General features: G+C 41.7%; 1 protein-coding gene across 3 annotated transcripts in view; it reads right to left on the bottom strand.

The window, feature by feature from the left end:
* TNC (tenascin C) overlaps positions 1-13,199 on the bottom strand; it is an 83,826-nt gene that overhangs the window by 20,770 nt on the left and 49,857 nt on the right. Inside the window, exons 11-15 of one of the 3 annotated variants that reach the window (XM_053373405.1) lie at positions 9,734-10,006; positions 8,504-8,776; positions 6,358-6,633; positions 4,565-4,840; positions 3,110-3,382 (exon numbers count right to left, since the gene is read on the bottom strand). The exons of 1 other annotated variant lie outside the window; for it this stretch is intronic. In XM_053373405.1, the coding sequence (XP_053229380.1) occupies positions 3,110-3,382; positions 4,565-4,840; positions 6,358-6,633; positions 8,504-8,776; positions 9,734-10,006 (1,371 nt within the window). The remainder of the gene's footprint in view (positions 1-3,109; positions 3,383-4,564; positions 4,841-6,357; positions 6,634-8,503; positions 8,777-9,733; positions 10,007-13,199) is intronic. One more of the 3 variants, XM_053373403.1, reaches the window with a different exon arrangement.

Raw genomic sequence — 13,199 nt, 5'->3', positions numbered from 1 at the left:
GTAATAAGCAAGAAGGCAGGCAGGTGGGGATACCTGAGGGTGGTGGGGCACTGTCTTATTGAACCACCCCTTTTGCCCTATCCATACAGAAAATGGAGGGCAGGAGTGGGGAGCTTCTGCAGCCCTCCTGATGTTATTGGGCTACTATTCTCTGTTGGCCATGCTGTATGGGAATAATGAGAGCTGAAGTCTAATAACATTTGGAGGGGCAGAGGTTTTTCATCCCTGAGCAGATGACTCTCGACTGAGGGAGAGCCTAACCAATTCCCTAGGTAGCTGGTTCTATTGTTGAGCTGCTTTCCCCTAGCAAGATGTTTTCATATTGCTTATCTGAAACCTGATCTCCTGTAACATAAGCACAAAGTTCTAGTTCTTTTCTCTGAAGCAGATGAGAATAAATTTTTGCTCTCTTCTATGTAGCACCTCTTCAGACAAATCTGATCCACATGGTGCATGTTTGACACCTGACTGAAGCAGTTTGATTAGTGATTTCACTGGAATACTAGGTTCATATTATGCATGTGCCCAGCTTGTATTGAGCATCTGGATCTCAAGATGAGCATAGTCCCAGGTGCAAAAGCTCTTATCTGGCTGTAGCATGTCCTTCACTCCCTGGTGCCAAAATTTGAACTGGGTCAGGCCATCACAAACTAACCTTCCAGGTACATAGGCAGCACACATGTTTGTAGTGAACTAGTTTGGTTTAAGTAGTTTGGTTTCACTGAATTGTTAGAAAAAACCCTTCTGAACCACACCTGAAAGTGGTCCTCAAAAATTCCGGGTGAACTAAACATGAATTAAGTTCATTTGGGGGTAGAAACTTTGAACAATTTCTAGTTCTTCTTCAGATTTATTTTCTTACATGTGGGTTTTGTTTGTTTATTTACTCTTTGGGCCTTTAAACGTAAACATCACAATTGGGGTAAATAAACCAAAGAACTCACAGTCTACTGTGTGTGTGTTCTGATGTCTTCTTAGTCTTAAATATATTGTATACTTCAGTTCAGCAACTTGGGAATGCTGATTTTTTTCTCTTTTTTGCTTAGGGTTACTTTGAATGAACTTAGATGGAACTGTGAACTGAACATGAACTGAACTAGCTCATTTTGTAAAGGGACATATGTGAACTGGAATTAGTTCCTCTGGGGACATAATAGTTCTCAAGCCCATCTGGCTGGCCACTAGTGGAAAAAGATAACTTGGCTATATGGACTTTGGGTCTGATGCAGCAGTGCACTTGTTGCACTTTTACAGGTGGAAGGAACTAAATAAAGCGGTATCACTGTTTAGCCATGCATGCTTCAAAAGCTACCAAGATTGCTGTAGCATCAATTTTCTTCCACCTTCCGGAGCTGTGTTTACTTAGCAAGATATTCTGAGATAATGAAAGAGAGATGGAGAGAGAGAACAGAAAGGCTACAAGTAAATATGGGTAGATGTCAAATAATGCTGCTAAGGATTGGAAAAATCCTTAGTTTCTTGGCTAGGAATTGAATTAATATGGTGATTTTTTTAAAGGATTAAACACACACACAGAGAGAGAGAGAGAGAGAGAGAGAGAGAGAGAGAGAGAGAGAGAGTAGGACGGTCAAGAGCTTCCTGCAGGGTTCTACAAGGGGCAACACTGAGACTAAAACACTGAACCCCCCTGGACTGGTTGCAAGATAGAAGATGGGCAGGTGGGTGCTGGCTAAGTGCAGACTGAGGTTGGTGGGGCAATGCAGTGATGTGTATGATCCCCACACACTCTCACATGCACATATAAAGGACATACACAGGCAGACAACCTCCTCATCAGCTGAACAAAGAAGATCAGCTGAAGAGAGGGAATATTACTCCTGTCTATCCATTAAATGATCAATGTGATGGTAGGGAAGCATCTCCACCCATCGCAGTGCTGTGTCTACTTCCATTCCTTTTCTTTTGGCCATTGGTCTTGAGAGGGCAGGAGAAATTATTTATAGAGGGCTAGATCATACCCTTGAACTAGGAGTTTGCTACTTGAGTGTGAAGGCACGAGCCACAACAATTATTTATAGAGGGCTAGATCATACCCTTGAACTAGGAGTTTGCTACTTGAGTGTGAAGGCACGAGCCACAACAACCTGGCTGCAGCTCAAAACCAGTCTAGGTCTATTTAGTGCCTAGATGGGAGATTGCCTAGGTATCCTATGTATGCTGTGCTGCGTTGAGTTCTATGGAAGAAAGGCAATATATTAATCAACTAAGTAAAATCTTTCCCAATAGGATTCCAATGAAGCTGGATGCCTTGGCTTACAAGGAATATGAAAGCTCAACTATGTATGCAAACTTAGATCATATTTGCCATCATTGCAGATCCTCTTGTATGAAGAAAATAGATCAGACTATCATGGAGAAGAGGTGTTTTAAGGAGTCCTGGAGTACTACTGAAAAATGTTCCAAGCATTAAGATTATTCTTCCTTCAGAAGTAAGTTCCTAACACGGATTTAAATCCTTGTTCAAAGCTTTCCAATGGAGACAATATGGTGGTGGGGCTAAGTTTAGTTAAATGGATATATTGATGGGTTTAGATGTGGGGTACCCTTCAGAATACTTGGCGGGCCATAATGTTCACTGCTGGTATTGTCCCTGCCATCATTTTGCAGAATGACCTAGCCCATAGGGAGTTTAACACTCATGGAGTTCTTGAAAGCGCAAGTTTTCTTGAAGTTAACCATATCTGTGAGCCTGATCAGTGTTTGGATGGGAGAATTCTTCTCTTGCTGTGTACCTCATGTAATCTGCTTTTCCAAAAGTAGAATAAACAAACAAGGGAAGAGAAGTAGAATGTATAAACAAAGATTCAATCAATGAAGATACATTGAAACTCCCCCTTTGGATAGGGGTTCAAAGACATCTGAACAAATCAACATCTGTTGGTTCTCTCAGTTTGGTTCTCCAAGAGACAGGGAAAATAGGGCATCCAAGAAAAAGAAGTATGGGAGTCATGTTAGTGGATGTGTCAGTAGCTAGTGATGAGGGAAACCATGGTTTGTCACCAAATGAGGCATTAAAAAAAAGTGTCCAGAGGAAGGATGAAGAAAGTGTGCATTAGAGGTAGAGAACATTCCAGTTGCATTAAAATACCTGTTAGAGCAACAACACTTAAGGGCCTAGTTTGGCGACCATGAGCAAAACCGTAAAGCACAACCTCATAGCCAATGCCAGTTATGAGACCTCTAAGTGTCAGCTGACGCTGGGCTCCTGAGAGGAGGAACTCCTGGGGGTCCAGCAGTTTGCCAGAATCCACCACGATTATTAGAAAGCTGTCAAAGGCATTCTCTGATGCCATCCAGGACACTGTAAAGCCATATGGATTAATGCCTGAGACAGTGAGGTTTTCCAGTGGGGGCAAAGGCTCTGAAAGAAGGAGAAGGTGTGAAAAACACAAAGGAGAAAAAAAAAGAGTTAGATAAGACAGTGCGTGTAACTTGATATAAACCACAGGTCTCCATGGGACAGCAGGGGAAACTAGCAACTATCACAGTGTAGTATTAATGGTGAAATAATTGTATATCGTTTTCAAGGTAGATTCATACATGCATATCCATCACTCAGTGGGCTGTATCCAATGCCAGTTCTACTTAGTATAGACCTGTTGAAATCAATGAACTGAATAATTTGGGTCTACTCTGGAGAGAACTTAGTTTGGGTACAATCCAATATCTCCATGGATAGCACAGTCAAGCTTCATGATGTGGTCTATGTTAGCTGCATAAAAGGTTATGCTGCAGTCTGAGACCAGGTTATTAGAAGACCCATCAACACCTGCATGGACCTGTCCTAGTCATAACCGAGACTGTGGAAGCTCTGCTTCAGTGCCTTCTAAGATCTATGGCCTTCTAAGCCGTGTTTCCCATACTTGGGTCTCCAGCTGTTTTTGGACTACAATTCCCACCATCCCTGACCACTGGTCCTGCTAGCTGGGGATGATGAGAGTTGTAGTCCAAAAACAGCTGGAGATACAAGTTTGGGAAATGCTGATCTATGAGGGTGGTAGACAAACTTCAGTGTGTTTACTCAGAAGTAAGTCTCAGTGTGGTCAATGGAACTTGTTTCCAAGTAATTGTGTATAGCAGCAGAGAACCTGTGGCTCTTTAGATGTTGTTAGACATCATCCCTGACAATTGGCCATGTTGGCTGGGATTGATGGCAATTTGAGCCCAACAATATCTGTCTAAAACCTCTGGCAAAGGAGAATTTACCACCTTCCAAGGCAGACCAAGATCTCATGACTACAATTACACGAAGATGGAGATCATATTAACCGTCAATGTTTTCTTCTCCAGACACATAGTAATATAAATTTAGCATTGTCCATTGCCTACTGCTGTTTGGTTTAAAACAAACAAACAGGCAACCCTCAATTGAAAGTCAATCAACTTTGCTCCACAAAGCTGTAATCCATCAACATTCTTAGATATGGGATAGGCAGTACATGGTGAAAATGCCGCAATCATAATTGCCAATTCATTTAATCCAAATAGGAGGGGAATGGAAGGGGTGGGGGGAACAAACACCCAATGTCTTTTAAATGGGTACCTGTCATCAACAAAGAGATGAGAGACTCAGTGTGTCTCCCGCCTGTGGTTGTGCCCTGAATGTTAATGTCATAATCAGTATAATCTACTGAGCCTGAGACGAGAGTGTCATGAGCCTCTCCTGACACCGAAAGCTTCTGAGACTCCTGGAACAAATGGGAATCTCTAACATTTACAGCCAACTTTGCAAAAGGCCCATCTCTTGTGGTCCAGGAGAGGTTGAATGTGTTGGCCTTAGCATTTGTGAGTGTAAGCATGCCCAGCTGTGGTTCGACCTCTGAAGAAAAAAGGAACACAAAAAGCGGAAAGAGAAAAGCATTACTGGTTGGCAGCCATGTGGTGGTAGAGAAAACAGAAGGTGCATCACTTAATCAACAACATGTGATGTTCCCCACCCCTGGCACAAAACCACTAAGTCCAGAGTATAAAAATGACATAACTTGCATCAATGGATGGTCTGCTCATCTAGGAGAGCCCCCCAATAAGTCTCCCTTCTCTTTCCCCAAGGTAAGATGTTTTATTTTTTGCCTCAGGAATGGAAGGGAGAAAAATGGGTGGGAGCAGGAACCAAAGCAGAACTGAAGCAGGCGCCAGCTCCCAATAAGCTGTGCTTGCCTCAGCACTGCTTACTGCATGTGTGAAACCTAACTGACCCCAATTAAGGACTCATGCTAGAACTGCCCTCATGCTGCCATATGGTGACAAAGCAGTGTTGGCATGGTTTTGTAATGCTCATGTGCCTTTAAAGAAACAAGCTCAATGTGATCTCATGATCACCTGAAGATGGTGGAATGTACAGCAACACAGAAGACAGATATAGCACCACCAGACTTAACATGCAAGGTTGAAATAGTTTCCCCAACATTTCTCCACCACTTGGATATTGTCAAAGCATGCTTTCCCGGTCAGATCAGGCATAGCCCTTGGAACTTAAAAGCTCCTGCATGCAATGCAAAATGAAAGAATCCTGTCAGGCAAGACATACAGTAGGATCTTGGTTACCCTGGAGGTGCCTTTGTTAGCAAAACACGCTGGCATCTTGTGGAAGGTATGTTATCATCCTAACCCCAATCAAGGATGATTGGTAGAAGTGACTGTACTCTTGGGCTGGAAGCTCAAGAAAGAGATGGGCTTTGCTTTTCCATTCCAAGTATTGACTCAGCATAATAATATATGCAGAGATGCCAGGCAGATGAGACTCTTGATATGTATAATGGAATTGGTACCAACCATGCAGCTTTCCACCTCTCTTTGGTTGATACATTGCAATACTGAAAATATAAGTAACTGAGGTGTCTTCTAGGTCCAACAGCAGAACACTGATATGTGCCATCATAAAGCAAGGTGGCATGCAAAGATTTATCTCTCAGGATGACAAGAGCTGTGGGATAGCAAGGCCTCATGATGAAAACATCAAGGCAGGAAGAAGAAAGACAGAAGAAGTGCAATGATGGTCAGTGATGGGAGATCAGATGCAGTGATGCTCCAGAAAAATGTCTGCTGGAACAAGTACATACACATATATTTATATATGCATATATGTATGTTGTAAGTAGCACACACACATACACACACATATGTGATGTAGATTAGCATGTGTGCATATATAGAAGAAGTCCTTAATTGTTGGGACACAACAGTTGTAACAATATTGTCCTCCTTTCAGGTTTACTCCGGTTCTGAGAAATAAGCACCCTTTCTAAATTAAGACAGGAAGAAAAATATCATACTTGGGGAAACTGCACTTATGAGTAAAAGGAATCAGAGAAAAGGCAAACCTTGGAGGTGATATACCTGTGGTAGCCCATGTCGTCAAGGTCTGGCTACTTTGCCCATCAACCAAGCCATGAAGCTGGAGGGTATAATTAGAGTTCGGTCTGAGATTGATGAGGACAAAGCTCCGAGAGTCCCCCGGCACTGTGTGCTGCTGGGAGTCCAGAGACTGGTTGTTGGTGTTTCTAACATCTAAGAGGAAATGGTCAAAGGCAACGTCCTGTGCTTCCCACATGAGGGACAGGCTGTCAGAGGAAGTATCTGAAACTGTGAGTTTGCTAAGGAGATATGCAGTTACTACGAGGAAAAAACACATTGGAATCAACATGGGCAAAACTTCCAAAGTGGAATACAGTAACAGAAGAACTCAAGGATGCAGAAGAAACATGCCCAGTGGAATCCTACCTGTAAACTTTAGGTTGTATCCGGCTAAATCCTACTGAGCATAGATCCACTGCATTTAATGGACTTAAGTTAGTCACTGGGTCTACTCTGATTAGAGCTAACATTTAAAGCAACCTTAAATGAGTGCTTTTTGGTTGTCCGATTTATACAATGGCAAAAAGACAGGAAAGCAGGAGGTAGCATTGAGACGACTAGGACTGGAAAATGAATCAGTTTTAAAGAGATATACACACAGAATTCTAACCCATGGGCTTTTCTCACATTGAACTGCCTCTTGTATTGAGAACCTACTCCTTTCTAAACTATGTGCACTGTTGGTTTGCTGTTTTTTTTAAAAAAAAAAGTCTGGATAATTATATACAAAATTATGTTTAAAAATACATTTATGCATATATTTGTGACAATACCCATAAAATGTCAAGCCTCATGCTGTACTCTGTTTCCTCTGGACACTCTTATACGTATATTGAAACATATGCATTTTGATACCAACATGGTGCTCTCCAGGTTTTGTTGGACTACTAGTCCCACATAGACTGTGCTAGCTGAGACTGCTTTATAGAGTTATGTGTGTTGCTGTGTCTACCTATTTATGTGCAGGTTACTTCACTAAATCTTTAGTAAATCTGGGGGGGGGTATAGTATGTGTATAATATTATATGTATAATGGGAAACTTCATAACTTCATATTTTTAGTGGGTGGAGACTTTATTGTTAAGATTAAGGCCCCACCTGCACTACACATTTTTAACACGTCAAGGGTGCCAAGACTTGTTCTTCACAGAGATACAATTCCCAGAGTTCCCTGGGAACAGCGATTTGTTGTTACACTCATAAGTTGTTCACATGTATAACCAACATCTGCAAGGGGCTACAGAAGATGCTAGATGTGGCTACATATATTCAGCAGACTTTCTATTCTCTTCCCTATGAACCTTTGGAGGATCAATGGAAAGTATAATATACCTTAGAAAAAACTACTTAGAAATTTCCCAAGTCCATCAAAATAGGATATTGCGATGGACTAAAAAGCATTTCCATTCTCATTTTCCCTTAAAGTGGATGTGTTCTACACTTCTAGAAAAAAAATGGCTGCTTTTCTTCATGGAACATAATAAAATCTCTGCTGCACCACAGCAAAGTCCCATAATTTAAATAGGCATTGAGTGAATAATTATTATTGGTCCTAAATCTGCCACCAGCCATCTTCACCAGATAACCCCTACTTTCAGCGTTTATAAGAGAGGAAGAAAAATTTACCTCTGTTACAAAATTGTAAGAAGAGCTCTATTGGATTAAAGCCAAAGGCCTACCATAGTCCACCATCTTGTTAACACAATCTGTGATTCCCCACGACTGGTATTCAGAGGCATATAGACTAGAGGGAGAACTTGGCCATTGTGCCTCATGATAGTCTTAACCTCCATGAATTTGTGTACTCCTCTCTTAAAGCCATCTGAGTTGGTGGCCATCGTTACCTCTTTCACAGTTAAACAATGACTTTAAAAGTGGCATACACAAATAGTTAATTTTCCTCTTTATTGCCCCTTCTCCCTACCAAAAAAAAAAAGCCTATGAAAAAAGGTCCAAATATCTTTTCATGTAAGGGAACACTTCAGCACACTTACAATTTTGGTTGTCCATTTCTGCAACTCACCAGAAGGCAATAGGAAGTGTGAAAGAGTAAATGATGCTGAGGTTAAGGACGGTCTTGAAAAGGAAACTGAATAACACATGATACACATGAGGTAGGATCATATACCTGTAGTAGCTGTGGTGCTTAATGCCTGAGTACGGAAACCACGAGTAACTCCATAGAGGTAGATAATGAAATTAGTTTTAGGGGACAGCCCTGAGATATGAGCAGCCTTTAAATGGCCTGAGATGTTGTATTCCATGGGTTCCAGCAACCTGTTGGAATCAATAATTTCAATGATAAAGCTCTCGAAGTTTCCTTTGGTGGTGATCCAGGAGAGATTGAAGCCTTCAGGGGTGATGCCCCAAACTGTTAAGTTGCTGACTTCGGGCTTCATCGCTGAAGAAGGGAAACAACATTGAATTTGATTTTAATTTTGATTTTAACTGGAAGTTCAAAGTCTGTTCTATTTGACTTCAAGTCCCGAGCTGAACAATGCAGGAGATGAAATGGGGGAGAGACCAGCTCAAGCAAGCAAATAAGGAAAGAAGCTAAAAGCCAATGCAAAATAGATGTCGAAGATAATCAAGGCCCCCATGCGTAGAAGCAGAATGCAGAGCAGCTCCCTAGGAATGATTTTGAGACTTCTCCTATGCACACTTCTAGAGCGGAAAGTTGCAATAATATCCGTTAGATCTCTCTCCCTCTCTCTCTCTCTCTCTCTCTCTCTCTCACACACACACACACACACACACACACACACACTAAGCTGGGAGAAAACTCTCAGGAAATAGCTGCACATTTTTGAAACACTTGCAAAGAGACTTTGTAAATACTGTACTGAGCTGATAGCATATGGAGGGGAAGAAGAGGCATATTATGCTGCCTGGAGATCTTCAGAATACAGATGATTATAAAAGAAATTAAATGCAGAGGAAAGTGCCTTTGAGCATAGATTTAGGACTATGGTTTTCATGCTGGAAGATTACTTTAATCTACAGCCAAGCCTCAGTTCCTTTCACTCAGTTCCTCAATATTCTGCTAGGGATGTTCTTCAAATAAGGAAAGCATCACAACTGATAAACCCCAGTCTCTGTTTTTTAGATGAAAATAGCAGGGAAGCAAGTAGCATGTCAATTGGTAGCTCTCCAGAAAGTGGTTCCACAGGTTACCATGAAATGAAATAGTCAACCTACAGGAGATTTGCTCGTCATTGGGGAGGGAGGGAAACAATGCAGGGTTGAGCAGATGCCATTCTCTCTCTTTCTGCAAAGGAAGGAAGGAAGGAAGGAAGGAAGGAAGCAAGAAATGGTGTCTGAAACAGGTGAGCAGATGCAAAAAAAGAGAAGAAGATACCTGTCATGGATTCAACTGAAAGGGGCTTTGTTCTGTAGCCCCGAGTCACACCATAGAGAGTGATAGTGTAAAGAGTGCTTGGCAGGAGGCCAGTAAGATTCGCAAATCGCAAATAGCCTGGGATGGTGATATTATGTCCATTTTCTGGCTGGTTTGGCTCCTGCACCTGCATGACAAAGTTCTCAAAGGCCCCTTCTCCAGCCGTCCAGGTGAGCTGGAATCCATCCCAGTGAACCTCTGAGACTGATAAATTCCCCAGCTCAGGCTCTTTTTCTAGATGTAAAGGACAGAGAGCCAAATTGGTTAATCAGATTTGAAGGTCAAAGCAAGCAAGCAAAGGAGTGATGAGGTACCGCCTGTCTCAAAGCTTTCATGATAATGAGTTCCATTTTTACCTGGTTACGTATTTATGAGCCCATCTCCCTTTCACTTATACACACACTTCAAGAGCTATATGTCCTAGGAGACAACCTGGGGATAAGATTTCCAAAGGAGATTCAGGAACACAGCTGAGGAAGCAGACATCAGCGAAGCCACCCATAAACCTTGATAGCCTCAGTAAAGCTATAGCTTTCTAGCAAGCAATAATATTAAGCTGTGGGATCTAAAAAGGTAATTCAGGGACTGATTTCCATCTGAAATTCATTTTGCAAGACACACACATACAGTCTGCTGCTTTACAGTAAACCATTAACAATTCAATATTTGCTCCCCCAAAGCTATTACAGGAATGCAGTAATGAATGAAGTAAATTGAGAGTGCAGGTAGTGGATGGGAAGACCTTCCATTCTAATGGCACCCACTGGATATTGTGTATTCTTTGAGGAGAAATTACCTTCAGTGCTTGCTCCAGCTTTTGGAGGGCCCTTTGGCCAGAAACCCTCCATGCCTTTCCTTTACTCACTGACTCTGCCTTCTCACTGTGGGTTGTGTCCCATGTTAGTCATATTCAGAGTATCCATTAAAATCAATGGAGATGACAAACATTAGGCACATTAATTTCAATGGGTCTGTTCTGAGTAAAATTTACTTGGATGCAGGTCCTTTATTCCCACCAGCTGGTCTACTACTTCATCATTAGTACCACCTGCTTGTTTGACAGGTGGCAAGCCAATGAGCAAGCAGACAGTGGCATCTGTTGCTCCTTCTCCTCACCACCACTGTGGTTTGAGCCAGAGGTGGTTAAGCAAGCAGATTACAACAGTGAAGATAACAAGCAAGTCTGAGGGTGGGGCTTGTTTAGTGGACCCGCTTCTGGAGTGTGGGTCCTCAGCCAATGCCTCACCATGCCAACTGACAGCACCAGCCCTGATCACTATTTCTGTTCATTCCCCTGTCTCCAGCAGAGAGGGGAATGAGGCAACCCAACTAGGGAAAGGGAATTCCAAGCATTTCAAGGTGAGGCAAGATGCTTTGGCAAATGTACATTCCCAGTTCAACACTGGCATCTGATTATGGAAGGGTGAACCTATCTGTTTCAGATATGCATCATTTCATGTGTTTCACCCATAACTCTGTTTCATTCTGTTTCTGCATTTATCTGCAGTTTAAAAACCTTTTTAAAAGCATTTACTGTATTTATTCAAATCTTATGCACAATCAAATCCAATGCACACCTCAGTTTTCAAAACCTTGAAACCAAAAAAGAAATTGCTATGTCGGTGGTGTTTTTCAAGCTTGCAATCAAATCCAATGTATCATGAAATCTAATCCACACCCTAATTTACTTGACTTAATTTGACCAAAAAAGGTGCGTATTAAATTCAAGTAAATATGGTAAATGCTTATTTGTGTCTCAAAAATAAATGTACAGGAGTCCCCACACTTACATGAAATTGACTCATGTGCAACCACATATATGTGCAGTACTGGAAAATAAGTAAATAAGGGGACATCTGGCTTACTAGCAGTACATGTAAAATGGATTTTAGGGGTCTTGGTGGAACACTGTTAACATGAGTCAACAGTGTGATGCAGCAGTAAAAAAAAGTGAATGCTATTCTAGGCTGCATCGACAGAAGTATAAGGTCCGGATCAAGGGAGCGGCCTATTCTGCCTTGGTCAGACCACACCTGGAATATTGTGTCCAGTTCCAGACACCACAATTTAAGAAGGATGTTGACAAGCTGGAATGTGCAAGGAGGAGGGCAAGCAAGATAATCAAGGGTCTAGAAGTCGAGCCTTATGAGGAATGGCTGAAGGAGCTAGGTATATTTAGCTTGGAAAAGAGGAGGCTGAGAGGAGATATGATAGCCACCTTCAAATATCTAAAGGGCTGTCACATGGAAGATGGTGCAAGCTTGTTTTCTCCTGCTCTGGGGGGTAGAACTCGAACCAATGTCTGTGTTTGTGTTTGTTTGCCAACATGCCAGACTGTGGTACGAACAGAACCTTGTGGTCAGCGCACACCCCTGTTATCTGCATAGCAGTGCAATAAGTGGACCATTCTCTGTTGATTCCCTCTTTTTTCAAGTGGGAGTGCCAACTTGAATAAAATATTGTGGGGGCGCTGGTAAGCCCCACCCCACATAATCGACCACATGACACAGTGCATACACGCCATTTGAATGGGAATGCCCATCAACTTTATGGGGGCCCAGTCCCCTCAGATATTTTATTGTGGGGGCCAAAGCCCCCACAGCCACTAGGAATTGACTCCTATGTTTTCAAGGAAGGGAGTAGATAGTGTTGCCTGTATCTCCATATTAGTTGTCTTCTATTGGCAAGGGGAGAGAGTCCTGTTTTCATAGCGAACAGCAATTTCATATTTTCTGGGATACAGTGGTTGAATGGGTAAAATGTCATGCTTTCAACAACTAAGAAAACAGATTTTCCTAATATAATGCATTTTTGTATGTTATTTTCACTAATATGCATGCTCCTGCACACATTATACTAGTATATGCATTTTTGTACACATTTTTTGGCTGGAGAACTACATCACAAGATTCAGAGCAGTATGAATTTTGATGGTTGTGCTCCAATTCACATTATTTTGGGAAAGTGTGAATTTGGCAGGTTTATCTTTAAATGCAAACTGAATCCAGTTTCTTCCCCATCCTAGTAACAACCCAGTGCATGATCTGTTTCTATAACATTGCCAAAGCAAAGCAGGCATGAGCTTGGACTGAGAGCTACATGTAGCTATTCTGAGCTCTCTAAAAGGAAGAATGGGGTAGAAATATAATAAATATGAGAAATATAGAGGCCTAGATGAGGCGACAGTAGCCAGACATAGCAGGTAGATTAAGAAAAGAATAAATACAGTCTTGAGTTAAGAGCTTCTTGGATGGACAACAGATATCTGGCTATAAACATTCCTTCCAAAAATGAAATTCCTCTATTTATTATACTCTAAGCAAAGCCTCAAGCTTCTGCTGCTGCCATTTCTATATATGGTTCATATTGTTCATATTGAGAATATGAATGCTATAAAGAATTTAAATGTGATCCCTCACTGTTACTT

The sequence above is a fragment of the Podarcis raffonei genome, chromosome Z (assembly GCF_027172205.1).
Source record: "Podarcis raffonei isolate rPodRaf1 chromosome Z, rPodRaf1.pri, whole genome shotgun sequence".
NCBI classification, from domain to species: domain Eukaryota; kingdom Metazoa; phylum Chordata; class Lepidosauria; order Squamata; family Lacertidae; genus Podarcis; species Podarcis raffonei.
This window is presented reverse-complemented; position numbering and strand designations above follow the sequence as displayed.